The sequence below is a fragment of the Harpegnathos saltator genome, unplaced genomic scaffold, assembly GCF_003227715.2.
Source record: "Harpegnathos saltator strain DR-91 unplaced genomic scaffold, Hsal_v8.6 scaffold135, whole genome shotgun sequence".
Classification (NCBI taxonomy): Eukaryota; Metazoa; Arthropoda; class Insecta; order Hymenoptera; family Formicidae; genus Harpegnathos; species Harpegnathos saltator.
This window is the reverse complement of record NW_020229912.1, coordinates 354578-371575: the sequence shown is the minus strand read 5'-3', so window position 1 is coordinate 371575 and position 16998 is coordinate 354578. Positions and strand designations below refer to the sequence as shown.

The 16998-nt window shown below is 39.9% G+C and overlaps 4 protein-coding genes across 6 annotated transcripts; 2 read left to right on the top strand and 2 right to left on the bottom strand.

Moving 5' to 3' along the window:
• Window positions 1–918: 918 nt before the first annotated feature.
• On the bottom strand, window positions 919–3760 carry LOC105192572 (ubiquitin-conjugating enzyme E2 N). 3 transcript variants are annotated; one of them, XM_011156793.3, is made up of 3 exons: window positions 3291–3760; window positions 1596–1854; window positions 919–1275 (listed from the first exon to the last, which is right to left on the bottom strand). In XM_011156793.3, the coding sequence occupies exons 2-3, from the start codon at window positions 1838–1840 to the stop codon at window positions 1065–1067; spliced, it is 456 nt and encodes a 151-aa protein (XP_011155095.1). In that variant the 5' UTR covers window positions 1841–1854; window positions 3291–3760; the 3' UTR covers window positions 919–1064. The 3 variants fall into 3 exon arrangements, with proteins under 3 accessions (XP_011155095.1, XP_011155096.1, XP_011155097.1); XM_011156794.3 differs by lacking the exon at window positions 3291–3760 and adding an exon at window positions 2214–2621; XM_011156795.3 differs by lacking the exon at window positions 3291–3760 and adding an exon at window positions 1977–2162.
• Window positions 3761–5068: 1308 nt separating this feature from the next.
• On the top strand, window positions 5069–10943 carry Elp1 (elongator complex protein 1). Its single transcript, XM_011156797.3, has 12 exons — window positions 5069–5917; window positions 6036–6464; window positions 6563–7066; window positions 7157–7374; window positions 7462–7865; window positions 8002–9082; window positions 9165–9358; window positions 9495–9759; window positions 9847–9983; window positions 10052–10206; window positions 10341–10404; window positions 10744–10943. The coding sequence occupies exons 1-12, from the start codon at window positions 5456–5458 to the stop codon at window positions 10806–10808; spliced, it is 3978 nt and encodes a 1325-aa protein (XP_011155099.1). The 5' UTR covers window positions 5069–5455; the 3' UTR covers window positions 10809–10943.
• Window positions 10944–11393: 450 nt separating this feature from the next.
• LOC105192574 (G2/mitotic-specific cyclin-B) lies at window positions 11394–14387 on the bottom strand. The gene is made up of 5 exons (XM_011156798.2): window positions 14210–14387; window positions 12988–13599; window positions 12629–12868; window positions 12386–12504; window positions 11394–12286 (listed from the first exon to the last, which is right to left on the bottom strand). Exons 1-5 carry the CDS (start codon window positions 14237–14239, stop codon window positions 12031–12033), a joined length of 1257 nt encoding a protein of 418 aa, XP_011155100.1. The 5' UTR covers window positions 14240–14387; the 3' UTR covers window positions 11394–12030.
• Window positions 14388–15071: 684 nt separating this feature from the next.
• Window positions 15072–16862, top strand: LOC105192576 (Down syndrome critical region protein 3 homolog). Its single transcript, XM_011156799.3, has 6 exons — window positions 15072–15423; window positions 15507–15650; window positions 15772–16164; window positions 16233–16329; window positions 16486–16611; window positions 16718–16862. Exons 1-6 carry the CDS (start codon window positions 15367–15369, stop codon window positions 16798–16800), a joined length of 900 nt encoding a protein of 299 aa, XP_011155101.1. The 5' UTR covers window positions 15072–15366; the 3' UTR covers window positions 16801–16862.
• The last annotated feature ends 136 nt before the right edge of the window (window positions 16863–16998 follow it).

The following is a 16998-nucleotide window of genomic DNA, read 5'->3' as shown; positions in this document are numbered from 1 at the left end:
TTTTATATATACGTATACGTATATCGGGTTCGGCTTTTCTTACACGGAAATTTATTACACGTATCTTCTCCCTTAATAGAACTTACTTATTGCGAGACGCAATGAAGTATCGTTCTATTTTCGTTTTCTCTCTTATTTGTATTTACACATTAAGTAATCGTTTGGCAATTATCATTAACATAATAATGGAAGATTCGTATTCACTTACAATCCATCTCGTGTGAGCAAAATCAATTATTCGAATGCTTCTTATTATGCGTTACACGTTAAAAATCAAACTTTCACATAATATCCTACACATCACGAAAAAACAGTCGTTTTTAACAGACGTTAGAAGATCACACAGACTGCGAAAATGTTCTTTCCATATATATAACTTCTTTCTCTTTTAATATATTACCTATAAGACATCTGTGATAAATAACAGTTATTACCGATGTAATTTGTTATAACGATCGCTCTTATATTCCATTCTCTATTCTAAAGTATGCAAGAATACTTAAGTCTATGATGTATCGGACAGACGACAACCAGTTGGTATGTATATATATATATATATATAAAATAAAATTCTCTCATGAAGGAAAAGAATTTCATATCTCAGAACGTAAGTTATTTGATTTCACTACTAAAGACACAATACACTATAGAAATAGAAAAGTATAAATTATAAATTGCACGAAAGATTTCGCAGCAAAATACGTTCAAAGAATCGTACGTCACATAATACCTTCACTTAATGTAAACTTGGAACTAAATTGTAACATAATTTATCGATACATATATATATATGTATGTATATATGTATATATCGCGTCCTTTCACCAACATTCTCCAACATTTCTCTCTGAAGGAGCGGTTGAATAAAATCCAACGGTGCTTTGTGTACTCCCCACGATATAGAAAATATCCATTCTGTTTTACTCTTACAAAACTTTTATTTTTATAGCAAAATTGTGGACACAGGTGCGGGATACGCAGTTGGTGCGGGTAAGGTGATTAGAAGTCTGGGACAGGTAGGAATAACGGCGCTTCGCGTCGCAGGCGATCTGTAAAGGCTGAGATCAGTTGTCCATAGCGTATCTCCGAGTCCATTCTTTGGCATTACGTATCGCTTCGCTTTCATTGACCTTCCAAAGTTCAGCTACATCGTTCGCCAAAGGATCATCGGGATTCGGTGCACTCAGGAGCGCTTGTATAGATAGCAACACTGTTCTGATTTGAAGAGCTGGACTCCATTTATCTTTGAGAATATCCAGGCAGATCCTGCCCAATCTGCAGATAAGTTCGAAGTCAATTTCGAATTATTTATACCACAGATAGTATATAAATGAAGACAATTGATTATCTTCCTTGCTTCTATATTAATTGATTTGTATATTCTGTGTGAATGTGTGTACATGAGTAACTTTTTCATAGTTATCTATAGTCTAATTAATGATTGATTTGTTAGAAGAGAGACAATCAGAGGTTCCATATAACGTACACAGTTTTATGACTGAGTAACATATAGGAGAATATTAAAGGTTACTCGACAAAACTAAAACACATGTTGCACGATTAGAGCGGACACAATGCAGTTTTTGTCACTTTACCTGTCTATATTTGGGTGATATATTTTTGTAATGAATCTAACTTTAGGAGCAGACATCGGATAATCTTCTGGTAGGAACAACTCCAACTTAAACAGTCCACCTTCGAACGGTGAGTCTTCAGGTCCCGTTACTATTACATGAAAATACCTAGCATTTGTATCGTCCGGTACAGCACTGATACCAGGAACTGGTTCTTGCATTAATCTTTGAGTTTCCTTAATAATTCTTCTAGGTAACGCTGCCATTGTTTATGCAATTTCTGTAAAAAAAGGCATGAGGCGAAAGATTAGCTTTGCGCACATGAAGCATACAAGACACTTTGATGAAGGCTTCTCAGAACAAAGAAAGATGTCAGAGAAATTAACAACAAAGGACAACTACTTGTCATTTTCCTCCACCCACACATCAAGTTCCACTTCTTGAGATATTTTTTAGTCTTCCAATTGAACTGAATTTTAAGAATCATCGCGAGAATATTGAAATCCTCCGAGTCCCCTCCATTTTGATCTTTATTATCAGAAATCGCTTGAAATTAAAGCGACAGTTTCAGCAAGAGACCCGACAAGATTTACGAAGCAAAATTGCAATCACAGAAGCCAATGTAACGATGAAGAATACCGTTGCGCGTATCGTCGGAGTCCAATCCAAGCACCTCAGTCTCAAAACCAACAGAAGCGATCGTTCGTGCCGTATCTTACGCTAAAGTCGCGGACGGGAACCGAGGCGCTAACGAGAGAATCATTTCGCGGCAACATCGTTAGCATCCCGCATACCATCGGCAGAAGCTCCCGCTCCCACCCTGATCCCTCCGCGCGAAACAAAACGCATCGACTATCTCGCGTCGCGATTATGACCCGTGCTCAAATGTATGTCCTGCCGTGTGACCGAACGTCCAGACGATGATCAATAATCTTCTTTTTCTTGTGGCACGATGCACCCGTCGTCGACCGATGAACGAGGTGATCGGCCATGAATTGACAGCGTTGACAACTCGCCGCACCGAGTGTGGCAGAGAGCGAGGAAAAGAGAGCGAGAATGAGAGAGAGAGAGAGAGAGAGAGAGAAAGAAAGAGAGAGAGAGAGAGAAAGACAGTGTACTATTGCACGCATACACATGACGTATATCTCCGTACATGCTCTATGTACATATGTGTATGTGTGTGCCAATGGTGTATAGTCTCGTGCGCGTAGGTAGGCAAAGTGAACAGACAGAGATAGGTGAGCATGCGTGTGTCGTGTGCGGACCCACGATGCGCGTTGCCAAGTGTCGGGACGATGCATCGAGAGAAAGAGAGAAAGAGAAAGAGAGAGAGAGAAAAGAATCTCTCTTCCCCGTCGAAATCGTACGCTCGCTGCGAGTCGCGGGCGAGCACGACACGCCGCGAGGTCGTCACGGGTCGCTTCCGCGGTGTTTTCCGATGGCGGAACGTCTGATATTCGCATAAATAATGGAAAGAAGTACGCAATGATCGGCGACTTCCAGTCGCCGTCTTTCTCTCTAACTTCTCTCTCTCTCTCTCTTCTCACTCTTTCATTTTCTTTCGCCTCGTTTCTTCTCTCTCTCTTTCTCCCTCTTCGAGTTGTAGCGGGACTGGCGGCGCCCGATATATAACGCGCGAGCACCGCGCGGCTAACTAATGCGTCTCCTTCTCTTTCTCCTCCTACTCCTCCTTCCTCTGCACGCCGAGGTACGTACGATTTCTCTCCGCAAATGCAGTACAACCGCGTCGTCCTGCAACAGCCCCGACAACACGAGAGTCGTCCAGCAGTTGTACGGCCGCCTCTACGGCGCCCCGCGTTCTTCTAGAAGCCTCGAGCCGTCGTCGGTTTTCCAAACGGTAACGCTACCGTCGCGCGCTCTCCCAGTCGCCACCGCCGTCACCACCACCACCAGTAGTAGCAGCAGCAGCAGCACCACCACCAGCACCAACACCACCTCCACCGCCACCGTCGTCGTCGTCGGCCCCGCAGCCGAACCTCGGATGAAGCGACCGATGAGATCTACGAATGCGTGGCGGACGCGAGATACTCGCTCGAAACCCTAATTTAATTTCCACCCGGGTGCGATATGTGTCACGCAGACGGATGCTCGGCTCGGCTCGGCTGCTCACTCCTTCGGTGGCACTCACAACCACTGCTTTCCGCGATTCATCTTGTCATACTGATGGTGGCGCTGATGTCTGTCCGTCTGTTTGTCCGTCGGTAGGTTGGCGGCCCGAACGAATTCGAGCCACGATTTTTCGTGGCTTTCGTGCTGTTATTATCGTGGATCACTCGGACGGCATGAGTAACATACGACTGACGTGAAAATGTGATGAAACTGGAGAAGATCTATATGAGTTTGTTGAGTAGTTCGAATATTCAGCATTGCGAATTACAGATGGAATTCTCTGTGAATTCAGCTAACCACCGACAAGACATTAATGAAGACTGTTGGTCTTACGGGATTTTCAGTATCAGAGAAATCTCGTCTCGCTGAGCGCTAACGTCCTCTTAGAAATATCGCGGCTGGAATATGAAGCTGTAGCTTGAAATAAGCATAAATGGTGCAACAAATGTGGAAAAAGATATCGGAAAGCATCAACATCGACGTGGCAATTTTCGGTAAATGTTGACAGCTGAGAGGAACGTGAGAGCGGCCAACACACGGCGTTTTCGGCGACACCGACTTTCCGCACTGGGAAAGGACGCCATCTGCATCCACTTTGAGAGGAGAACTACGACGGTACATCCACTTTCAGGTTTCGGCGGTAAAACCTGCATGTAGTTCGTGCTACATCCATTTTTAGGCGGTTTATGTCCGTGCTACAACCATAATAGCGTACTTGACAACCACGGTCTCGCACATTGTTATACGTTTAAAACATGAATTAACATGTTAACATGTGCAAAACAAAAAAGAATTAACAATGGCTGCATTCAGCAGACTCAACAGTTGGACAACATTACTAGATTTTCCATTGAATCTCGCTTCTGATTGGTAAATACTTCTGGGTCTATGAAAAATCTAAAAGAATGCTCCAATCACAGACAATAATCATTAAGCGCTCTCTGATCACTTTGTTCTACTGAACGCGGCCATTCGCTAAGGCCCAGTTGCACCAACGTTATTTTGGTTTTAAGTGAGACTTAAACATAAGTCTACCTTTATCTTTCTTACTGAGGCCCAGTTCCACAACTTGCTTTAAACTCCGTTTAACCAACTCCGTTTAAGCAACTGGACATAAATAAATAAAGACAGAGATATATTTAAGTCTCACTTAAAACCAAAATAATGTTGGTGCAACTGGGCCTAAAGCTCGTGTGACACTACGAACTGAAGATCAAGGGTTGCGGATTGAAGATTAGATTTCGACAAATCAACGAACTTCGGTTTGGACTTGCTTTATTCCGATTGGTCAAATTTCAATCTTCAATCCGCAATCCTTGATCTTCAATCCGTAGTGTGACACGGGCTTAAGCGCTCACTGATCACTGTTCTACTAGTGTTTTAGAAAATGGCGTGTGGACACTGTTTCAATACATTCCGGAGCCAGAAATAGAACCAACCAACCAACCAACCTACTAGTGTTTTGTTCGCTGCCGTGACGGTCAGATGTGGTTTCTATAATTGCGCATATTTTTGATCGTAGGGGTTGGCGTCAGCCTGGGGTTTTCCAGCGCACAATCATTTATTGAATGAATGAATTTTTTATCGTGGGGACTGCGTACGCGTTATCCCTGTTTTTCTTTTACCTTCATAATCATTGACTGGCGTAGGGGATAGAGCGTAACAGAACCATTTATTGAACCAGAACCAAAACCAATTTTGTTCTGCTGAATACAGCCATTTACGACACATAGTGATACATCGATAGAAACATGAAGAATTTGGTCGTTTATCGACAATACCGCAAAAGTTTGACGGTTTTAGAAGATATTGAGCAAGGCAGCTGTGAATTTTCGAACGTATGTTCTTGGAAATGCACTGTAAATCCAGTTAATGAGGATTTATATATTCTGTTGGGTACTCGCCTCTTCATTGTACCAGTTTATGACAAACATGATATTAACGTTCACGATGTCACATACAAAGACTCGAAGGTTGTTGGATTCGAATATTCCGCTGCAAGGCAGCAGTTATATTGTGCATATGACAATGGTGATATCGCTAAATTAGATGTAACAAGTAAATATCCGGAATATTTTGATTATGAAATAGTAGCGTCTTATAATGGCCTAAAGTGTATGGCACTTAGTCCAGATCATGAGATCATGACAGTGGTGACAGGCAATGGAATTCTAATTACGATAATATCAAATCATTTCCTCGTAATATCACAGGTAAAAGTTTAACTAATTGCTAATTCTTTATGTTTCTGAAATAATACATTCTGTAGTAATCGATATATAATTTTTTCAATATATGTATATATGTAATATATGAAATTTAATATTATAGGTGGATTTACATTCGTCAGATTTTGGAAAGAAACAATTCATAACTGTTGGTTGGGGCAAAAAGGATACTCAGTTTCATGGTTCAGAAGGTAAAGCAGCAGCTAAAGCCAAACCAGAACAAATATGTGCAAATGAATCGGATGATGGTATTCCCAAAATTTCTTGGCGAGGGGATGGTGCTTTATTTGCTGTCAGTTTTCTACATGCTGCAACTAAAATTCGGCAGTTTAAAATATTTGACAGAGAAGGTACCTTGCAATATACTAGTGAACCAACCAATGGATTGGAAGAATGTTTGGCATGGAAACCATCGGGAAGCCTGATTGCTGTATCTCAGAGACTGAATAACAAACTTATTATAGCACTTTTTGAGAAAAATGGTCTTAAACATAGAGAGTTTTCTCTTCCTTTTGAAACAAAGGAAGTAACGGTATACTAAATATGAATATAAAAATAACTTTTTTTTTCTAATAATTTTCCTTACTATCTCTTGCCACAAATGTCATTACATAAACATTTTACTTTTAGGTGAAAGATTTATTTTGGTCACCAGATTCACAGGTGTTGGCTGTCACCTGTGAAGAATCAGACACAAAAAATACCATTTTACAATTGTGGACTGAAAATAATTATCATTGGTATCTCAAACAGACTATCATTTTTTCTGTTGATAATCCATTGATATTTGCAACATGGAGCCTCACAAGGAGATATAGTGTTACAGACTTGATTCTTGTAACAAGGAAAGAAATTATATCTTACTCTTTCAATTGGTATGTAAATCACAGTAGAGGCAAAACTGTGGATGACAAAGCTGTGGTCGGTGTCATTGATGGGAAGAAAATATTAATAACAAGTTTCAAAGAAAAAGTTATACCACCACCAATGGCACATCAATATTTGCAAGTCAAAGAAGCAGTGAACGCGATTATTTTTGCACCAGATGTCACGGACAAGAAATCTTGGATAAACAGCAATATATTTTGCACTGTCTCTTGTAATGATAATTTAACATTTTTCAGGCAAGACGCGGTAAGCGAAATGATGAGGCTATAATGTACACTTATGCAAAATTACGCATGAGACATACACACGTAAAATGTGAATTATTTGTACTTGTAGGATTCACCCGCAACGTACAAAGTTTTCAAAACATACAATCTCCGAGACGCACAAGATTCTGACAATGATATGTTGAAGAAAATTGACACCTGTAGTGTTTACACCATGCATCACTTCTTGTGGCACTCTGAGGATATTATGCTATGCTCAAAAGGTACTTTCTTGTGCATTTTGTCTCTGGCTGATATGAATTCCGAGGAAGAGCATATAACAGTACAGTATGTAATTTAATCATCCAAGATCGTCATAAAATCGTATATATAGCCACATTCGATTAAGAGTTAGATTCGGATATATTTTTGCAGAAGCACTTACATAGTGGATGATCCGATAGAGCATATCATCCCTTCTCCTGACGCAAGTGCAGCTTATGTGATAACAAATAAGTCTGTGTTGATATACACCATAGGTATAGGGCTGGTTCCAACGAATATAAAATGGACAGTGCCATGTTGCCATGTGGAAGCCATAAAAATTGGCTCCAAACACTTTATTATCGGCCTGTCTCATTTTTATCGCTTTCTGATCGATGGTAACGAAGTTTGCAATAACATTATAAGTTTCTACGTACATTCTGAATTCTTGCTTCTCACAACGCTGCAGAACACGTTAATTTGTATCCCGTTGAACGAAAGAGGTATGAAGCAACTGAGAAAGTTCGATTTAACCATCAAGCCTTGGAAACACACCGATATGCCGTCGTTTGCAGGTGAATATTTTCCACAATCTCTTCCCGCTATTTTACGGCTTTTATGAAATTTTCTAATTTCGATTCTCTAGTGTGTTTCTAATGTTTCTCAAAGTTTGATTTTCTAACGCTGCGACTTTGCGATCTATCATTGCAGATATCAATATCGGACGGGTCGAAAGCGGTTCAGAAATAATTACAGCAGTATCGCGAGACTCAAAGACGATTTTACAGATGCCCCGGGGTAATCTGGAGTGCATAAATCCGAGACCATTGTTACTGCGCATATTAGGCTTTCACCTTGACGACTGCGATTATCGAACAGCGATCGACTTCGTGAAGAAGCATCACATAAACCCGAATTTAATATACGATTATAATCCGCAGTTATTTATGAACAACGCGGAGAAATTCGTGGAAGACAACGGGCAATCAAGTTGGTTGTGCCGCTTCTTGTCGGAGTTACAGGACGAGGACGTCAGCGTTACATTGTATGCGAGTTGTTACCAAGATCGCATCATGCGGTCGAACGCGATGTCGAGAAGCAACGAGCCAAGCGTCGAGACCAAAGTAGACAAAATCTGTAGAAGATTAAGAGACGTCATGGAGAAACGAGATGACGCGAGTGACCTGATACAACCGATTTTGCTGAGTCTGATGAAGAATAAGCAAGGTGTAGGACTGCAACTGGCTCTCGGGAAGCTCAAAGAGGTCATAGCAACAGAGGACTCGGTCATGATCGAAAGTGCATTCGCGTGCCTGCAGTTTGCGACGAACATGCGCGTTATGTACGACACCGCGTTAGGCATGTATGAGTGCGAGCTGGCGATGTTCATAGCGTCCAAGTCGCAGATGGATCCCAAGGAATATATCCCGTTCTTGAGGGCGTTGAGCAAGCTGGAGGAGAACTTCATGAAGTATTCAATCGACATGCATCTTCACCTCTACGACTCCGCGCTCGTACACTTGTCCAAAGTGCCGGGCAAATTTGAGGAATGCTTGAGTCTGATACGTGATCACAAGTTGCACGCAAAGGCGATCCAACTGTTCGAGCAGGGTAGCGCGGAGTACAAGAAGATTGCTGAGGTTTTCGGGGAGCATTTACTGAGCAAGAAGATGTACTCGGAAGCCGCCATTATGTTTTGCAGAAGCGAAGACTTTCAGAAAGCCTTGGACGCGCACAAGTCGGCTGGCAATTGGCAAGACTGCATCATAATGTCGACAAAACTGAACTTAAGGTAAAGATATCTTTATCTCCTATTCGTATATGCAAGAAAATTAAGATCGACAGGATATAACGATTAAGAGCGACTCCTTCAGTCCTGCAGATTCGCACGAGCTCTACAGAGAGATAGTGGAGCGTCTGAAAGCGGACCGAAAGTATCAAGAAGCAGCGGAGGTGTTAAGGTATTATTTAAACGATGCCGAGGAAGCTGTCGCGTTGTTATGCGAAGGAAGGTGCTGGAAACACGCGATAAGGATAGCGCATGACGTTCGACGTCTAGATCTGAATGGTCAGTGGTTGCTAAGGGGGCTTTCTTAATCGTCGGTATCGATTAACACCCGTTTCGCTTAGCTGCTTGAAAATGCCATATTTTCAAGAACTGGAAATAAATCCAGATGTGCTTAAAGCTCATCTTGTTCTTACAGACACACACATCTTGCCGGAAGTGAAAGAGCACGCAGAGCACACGATGACACAACTGCATAAAGCCACAGAAAATTTCGTCAGGTACAAGTCGCGACTCTCCACAGTGAGAGCCGAGATGAGTGCGAGACAAACGTCCGCGACTAACGAACTCATGTGTCACGATGAGCCGACGCCCATCAGAGAAGTCACGGACTTCCTCAGCGACGCGAGCAGCGTTGCGGGCTCCGCCGCTAGTCAAAGGTCGCGGATGTCTACGGCATCCGGGTGAGTATGGAATTCGCTTCTCTTTCGTGTATATGCCAAGATTCCACCGAGCGAGACGTAACTTTAATCGCACCCATCTCTCATCAGGAGGAGCTACCGATCCAGTAAAAACCGCAGGAAGCAAGAAAGGAAGCTCTTCAGCTTGAAAAAAGGCAGTATGTTTGAGGATCTGGGCTTGATTCACGCGCTTTATGAAATCATCAGCAACACGTGCAAACGCAGAGGTTCGTTTGGTAACGTTGCGTTATGTTAGACAAATTAGACGCATTCGTGATGTACCTTTCACTGACAGATGAGATGTCGGAGCACGTGAAAGCGTTGGTTCACTTTGGACTCGATGACTATGCGGCGGAGCTGCAGGATAAGATGCAGCAATTCTTCAAATTGTTGGAGACCAGCAAAGCCGAGATATGGGACAGGTCGGCGCCCACGAGCTTAAGCGAGATGGTGAGTCCTCGTCGTCTTCGGCAAAATCCAAGCAACTTAGCAATTGGGAGATCTGCAAGCAGAGATCCTTCTTTTGGAAAATCAAGTGACTTTTGTGCGTATTTATTTATTTATATTTTGTAATTCTCTTGCAGGAAAGAATGGCAACTTACGCACCGGCGCAACTTCAAGAAGTGACTGCATATCTTAAATTAGTAGGTGAGTCCTTACGCGCAGTCAGCATCATTCTTGTTTCTCTCTCAATGTCGATTAAACTGTAACATGAGAAATTCTCTTTAGACCAAATTCAGGCAAAGGTGGTTCTGGTTAAGATTTGATCGACGTGGGATAGAAACTGGCACTATTCATAATCTAATCTTATATTCAAAATTGTCTCATATTCATCTTAATATTCTATGCAGCCGTTAAAAAAGCGATCCTTACGGCAATCTCGAGATAAATTTAAGACAATCTAAGATGTAAGATCAGACTATAAATACCGTCCCCCAACATTCGATCGATATTCCTAGATTATTTAATGCGAGTTTCATTTTCTAGATACGTATATAACGCATCCACCACCAGAAAGTAATTTCACGTCGTGCATGTTGGATATTTTTTAAAGAAACTTTCTACCGTCTTCTACCGAAGATCACGTGAAATATTTTATAAATGATATTGTATTTTGCGAAAAAGTCATTACTTTTGTCGTTAATAAATGGTTGAGATTAAGACACTAAAGTAGCAGTTGTGATTTCACTTTTTATTTACAAAGGTGTATAGTTAGTAATTTAATCTACATCATTATATTTGTATCATATTACATATTAAATTTACGGTTAACAAGACCTAAGTATACATAACAGCCACTTATACTTCACTCCGAGATATAATCGTGTATATATATATATATTTGAATTTAGGATTAAACGTATAATAAAATCGAATTTGGGTCTTTTTTATATTAGGATTTCTTATTTCTAATTTCTTTCGTATAAATTCAGATTTGACCGAATACTTTAGCGAAAGTTTATCTAGTAAATCTCTTATGTACACATTGTAAGAAATAGTAATGCGACGTATATATAAATATCAATAGTAAGATTAGAGTTCTTTTTTATCAATATACTGATAAAAATTTCGTGAACGATATAGATAGCTCCAAAATATCCTTAGCATTTATTTTTGCGTTTTTATACACTTTTTTTACAATTTGCATTTCACAACTACAAGTGCAGACGAAAGTAACAATGAATTCTCATGCCGATTAAAGATGGACTATATTTGAGAAAATATGATATATATATATATAAAAGCACAAAAAGTGAAGTATACGTCTGGAATACTCTCATATTTTCATATGGCAACATCAAAAGCATCGTTGTAGGACTCGTATCAAAATCAAAATATTTTTATAATCAGCTAGGAATAAAAACTAAAAGTTATTCAATATTCTATAAAATACATTTTGTGGTTTCTGCTATACCTAGTTCCACTACGGCAGTCCAAAATAAAGTCCATCAGTATTACCTGACTAAATTTTTTAATGTTTACACTAACAAACCTCTGTGTATACTCTCTAAATACGTCTCTAAACTCGTCTCTAGTTCGCAATGGAGGTGCTCTTCAATAAGTAATTCGTAATTAAATGTCTAATCGACACGACATTCATCACTTTGTGATAAAGTTTACTTTATCTGAACTTTCGCAAGGTGCAATCCTCGTGTATTATACCAACATTCATAGTTGGATTCATTGATTTTTATGACATTCAACAGACAAATACCTTATTGAGAAAAAAAATATATGTATTTTAATGTCACAAACGAACGTTATACGATAGCATTATGTCTCCTTGCTCGCTTGTGCGACGGCCAAAAGAGTTGGTGATTTGAGTTCTGGCCGAACGCTGATCTCCATGTATTTCGAGTGGACGTACTTCTTCCTTACAGCTTGATGTTTGCTTTTTTCTGCGTTAGTTATGATAACAGCTATATCACGTACGACAGGTAACACTTCGTCCTTAGAATACGTGGTATAGTGCACTAAAGTATTTGTCCAGATAACTTTACCTTCATCCTCCTCATCATTGCCGATGATTCTACGAGAAATGGCCCTTATTATTTGCTGTTTTTCATCTTTAATCATTAGCTCGCGACACGTACTATAATAAGATAATTCCGTCTTTCATCTTACTTACAGAAACGCTAAATATATTGCTGCTGCAGCGATGAGACTAGGTTGATAATGGCACATATCATAGTGAACCATGCTTTGCTCCAGGAAATATTTGGCCATTGTGTGATGCACAGGAAGTGCCTTTGAAAGATCGTTCAGAAGTTAATTGAAAACTAATAGCCCAATATAAATACACGATGATATTCACCAAGATGATATTCAATTCGAGCGAACGGAGCGTAAAATTTGTGCAGATTGTACATACTTTTCCGGCTTTGCTATATCTTCGGAGGAAATGCAACGGCAGTGGTCGGCCGAACGAGAAATTCAGAGTTTTCACGATGACCATCTCCATCTGTAATATATCGGACTTCGTATACGCCTGATCCGTTATATATACGAAGTCGCTTATATCCGGAGAGTACATCTCTTCGTATTTACTAGCGATAAACATTGCTGTCACACCTACTAGCTGCAATCTTTTCCTGTCTATCGTTCGGTAACTCTGTGAAAAAAGATGAAGACAAGGCCACACGCAGGTGTTAATAAATTAACAAGTCAGTTGATTAATGAGCTTATCAGTTTTGTCAATTTATTACCATTTAACCTATGTAGGCATTTTACCTGTAAGAAACGATCGATAATTGCGACCGTGAGATACAATGTCTCTTGCATCAGTCGAAATTGTTGGTGTACTTCAACTAACCAGTCTACCAGTACACTCCTCATTTTAGCAGTAACTTCTTGTCCTGTTAAAAATCCTTTTTTAATAGGATATTTGCTTTCCAATTCTTTCAGATATTCATGTATTTCATTGGTATAAAGAGCGACAAGGATGGGATTTTTCTCATCCTGTTCATCAATATCCTCATAGATCAGATCAGATGAAAATGCTTTGGGTGTTTCTATTTTTTTATCAGAAATGTTCATCGATGTGGGATCTTCAGAGGGTACATTGGTTTCGTTCGGTTGGACTGTACTCTTGATAACCGGCTTCACAACTTGGACGGGTGGTTTCTCTGTTATTTTCTCTTTTGGTTTTATAGGTTGCCGCTTTTGCACAGCTACTGTCGCCTTCTTATCCTTTTGCAATAAACTAGTCCTATCTACAGGCTCTATGCCTCTTAAAGTATTGACTTTATTACTTATTTCACGTAATACTGGTCTTTTTGTTTTCCCTGGCAAAATTGTCACCGAAGGCTTGATATTTTTGACATTTTCTTGATTCACAGCAATCTGCATCACAAAAGAAACTTTAGAATAATCAAGTACGGACATATCTAAAATATATAACACTTCGTCAACATTCCTTGCAAAAATGGATCATATATTTGATAATGAAACCACATTAAGACTTGATTTCACACTTGATTTACATTAATTTTCTATCTTTGTTACAGGAAAATCTCTATTGATAAACTGATACATGCAAACTCATTACACAACCGTTTTTTGCAATTTGCAAGTCAGGAAGCATTGACGGGAGAAAGATAAGTAAAGCATGTAAGTTTCAAATCTAACGATTTCCGTTCAACACACGAGAAGATTACGTTGACGTTACGTTTAAGGGCGTAATATACCTAGGCGGGAGGGGAAAAAGATGCCCGAGAGGGATTCGGTGAAAACGACGAAATCGTGAGCTTCGTATCTCACAGCGTGTAAATCCAGGAACTCGGGCGTGCACAATATCGAGAGTCCCGCGGGATTAACAATAACTATGAAAGCATGGCGAGTGCCTTTTCTCGGGGATACGAAGGGTATTTAAAGATGTCAGATAGCAACGACCGGTCGACATCGATGCCAAGGCGGAAGCACAATTCTACCAGAGACCGTATTATAGGCTCACCTTTACTGTGGCCCGACTTTTCGTCGCCATCGTTAATCGCACGCAGTAGGAAGACGATATTTCTGCGACGCTGAACACGTATCTGCGTCTCTCCCTTCGAGAAGCGAGCCTCAAACGGACTTTCGGTGTCACGCCAAGCAGGATTCACCTCTCGAAGTAACGACTCCGACGGTTTGAATTTGTTTGGCTGGGCACGCGAAGGTCGGCGCACGCGTTGCTCGTAGGGGGAAATACCGCGCGAACATGGCCGTCCGATTGGTCGTTCCGTTGGACATAACGACACGTAATTCTAACGTTTCCACCAGTATCTTGCATTGGCCGGGATCTGGAGCTCGGAGAGATAATTCAGGATATTCAATAATGGGCATTCTCAAAAATCCCTCAGACGCGCACCCTTTAAAGAAGGAAAGAGAACGACACGCATGAACCGAATGTGAAAAACGCAATGAAAGAAAACGTGACGCCGAAAGGAGATGCAAATTATATCTGGGTGCAGTTTTCCACGATTCCGCGTCGGCTACCCGCCACTTCTCGTTTCTCGATATAGCCTTCTTCTCTCAAAAGAATTTCTTGTCGTGTTGCCCTATTGATCATGATAATGTCGCCAGCTGTAGAATGAGCTGCATTTAAATATTAAAAGTCTCGCAGGGACAATGTGTGTCTCGAATAAAGACACGTAACGAGTACTAACTCTTTAATACAATGTCCCGCTTGTATACCGGACATTGTACTGAATATCCCATTGCACGAGTATTTGTATGATTCCTAATATTTACTTGATTGTTAACACGCATTATTTGTGTTCTCGATATTTTTTTTTCGTGGGAAGTGGAGGGGTTAGTGTCGAATTGTTCGGGAGACAATCTGGATTGTCTGCAAACAAACTAGTCGCACGCAGCTTTCATCAACAGCTGATCGCAACCTATCAACAGCTGTTTTCCGAAACTTTAAAGTTCCTACGAAAGCCCAGCAACAAGGATTGACTGATAAGCTTCAATTATGGTCGCGAATACAGTAAAAATTGCGGTGTCAGTCGGAAAATGTCGTGTACATCGAGTATATTGACGATATTATTGACGACGTGTGACTCAATTTGACAGATACGATTACTTTTGACAACCATCAAGTAGTGTCGAAAGAAACATAATCCGAAGAAAATGTCTATCAACATAGATATAAAATTAAAACGCGCAAGCAAAATATATCACGAAGGGGTCAGTTGTCCGTTGTGTACGGTTTTCTTTCTCTTTTTTGCGAAGAATGCGGATTTGAGATTGAGGTTATATTGTCGTTGTAGGAGGTTGTTGCTGGTTTAATATTGCTAAAAACCAATTCGGATGTGAAACACGATGGGATATTTCTCACCATGGAAGGTTCCGTCAATTTACAACTTAGTTCAAAGAATGTTGGTATTTTTGAAGCATTTTATAACTCTGTTAAGGTTAGTTAATGTATATATTATAGTTTACACATGTGGTATGTGTTGTAATATTTTTTATATTAAACCTAAATTTGAGGAACGAAATGTGAACTCTTCACGGGCAAATTTTAATTGTTTTTAGCCCATACAGCTAGTGCAATATACACTGGACGTTGCTCCATCGGGAAAGATTCCAAGTGGCAAAACCGAGATACCCTTTGAATTACCATTGAAGCCAAGAGGGAGTAAATCTCTCTATGAAACATATCATGGTGTTTTTGTTAATATACAGTATTTGATACGCTGTGATATCAAAAGAAATTTCCTCGCAAAGGATGTTAGCAAGTCACTGGAATTTATAGTTGAAGATAAGCCAAGTAACAAAGTGGAGAAAGAGCATAATAAACTTGTGTTTTTCAAAATAATGCCAGAGTCCCTGCAAAATGCTAGAGACAGAACTAATGTGCCAAGATTTTGCATTTCAGGGCGATTAGATTCTCTGCATTGCAAAATCTCTGAGCCCTTGACTGGGGAAGTATGTAACTTTTTACATGCATTACTATTCCAGTACTGTACCTTCACTTATTATTTCTGTACTTGAAGGTAGTAATTGAACATTGTGAGGCTGTTATTAAGTCCATAGAGCTGCAATTGGTCAGGGTAGAAACTTGTGGGTGTGCAGAGGGATACTCTAGAGATGGTAAGACCATAGAAAAACAAATTTACTTTTTTTGCAATTGTATTTAGAATCGTCTTTTATATTAGCCATGATTCTGCTCTCGGCCGCAAAAGGCTGGAAAGTAATATATTGTAGTGATGATATACAGTGAGAATATCTGAAAATGTATTTTTGCAGCGACCGAGATACAGAACATACAGATTGGTGAAGGCAATGCTTGTACAAATCTTGCTATTCCAATTTACATGATATTTCCAAGATTATTTACATGTCCCACTTTGAGTACAAGTAACTTCAAAGTTGGTAAGCACGTTCTCTGGCATGCTATCCTACCTTCTGAAGTTTAGAAAAATATACAAAAATTTAAGAAATATTTGTAACATATCATATGTCGTGGTCTCTTTTTCAGAATTTGAGGTAAATCTTATCATTGTATTTGAAGATGATTATTTGGTCACTGAAAACTTCCCTATTATACTTTCGCGATATTGAGAGCGCTGTAGAAATAAAAATGTTTTTCTAAAAAAGTGTATGTAGTTTGTAATATTTTATCATATAAAATATATTTATCCTGATATATATATATATATATTCGAAAAATGCATATAAAAGACAATAATCTTTACACGGAATAAGCACATCATAAGCAAATATTTGACATGTAAAAGGCGATAAATACCGAAAATAAAA

Bases quoted from the DNA above. Each gene is read 5' to 3' on its own strand.
- Elp1 (XM_011156797.3), top strand. From the start codon at position 5,456: ATGAAGAATTTGGTCGTTTATCGACAATACCGCAAAAGTTTGACGGTT. The intron at 9,984-10,051 runs GTTCGTTTGGTA...TTTCACTGACAG, and splicing joins CAACACGTGCAAACGCAGAG to ATGAGATGTCGGAGCACGTG. The intron at 10,207-10,340 runs GTGAGTCCTCGT...ATTCTCTTGCAG, and splicing joins CCACGAGCTTAAGCGAGATG to GAAAGAATGGCAACTTACGC.
- LOC105192576 (XM_011156799.3), top strand. From the start codon at position 15,367: ATGTCTATCAACATAGATATAAAATTAAAACGCGCAAGCAAAATATAT. The intron at 16,330-16,485 runs GTAAGACCATAG...GTATTTTTGCAG, and splicing joins AGAGGGATACTCTAGAGATG to CGACCGAGATACAGAACATA. The intron at 16,612-16,717 runs GTAAGCACGTTC...TCTCTTTTTCAG, and splicing joins TACAAGTAACTTCAAAGTTG to AATTTGAGGTAAATCTTATC.
- LOC105192572 (XM_011156793.3), bottom strand. From the start codon at position 1,840: ATGGCAGCGTTACCTAGAAGAATTATTAAGGAAACTCAAAGATTAATG. The intron at 1,276-1,595 runs GTAAAGTGACAA...ACTTATCTGCAG, and splicing joins TATCACCCAAATATAGACAG to ATTGGGCAGGATCTGCCTGG.
- LOC105192574 (XM_011156798.2), bottom strand. From the start codon at position 14,239: ATGGCGACGAAAAGTCGGGCCACAGTAAAG. The intron at 12,869-12,987 runs GTAAAATGCCTA...CTTTTTTCACAG, and splicing joins TTATCGATCGTTTCTTACAG to AGTTACCGAACGATAGACAG. The intron at 12,287-12,385 runs GTAAGTAAGATG...CATTTCTCGTAG, and splicing joins GCAATATATTTAGCGTTTCT to AATCATCGGCAATGATGAGG.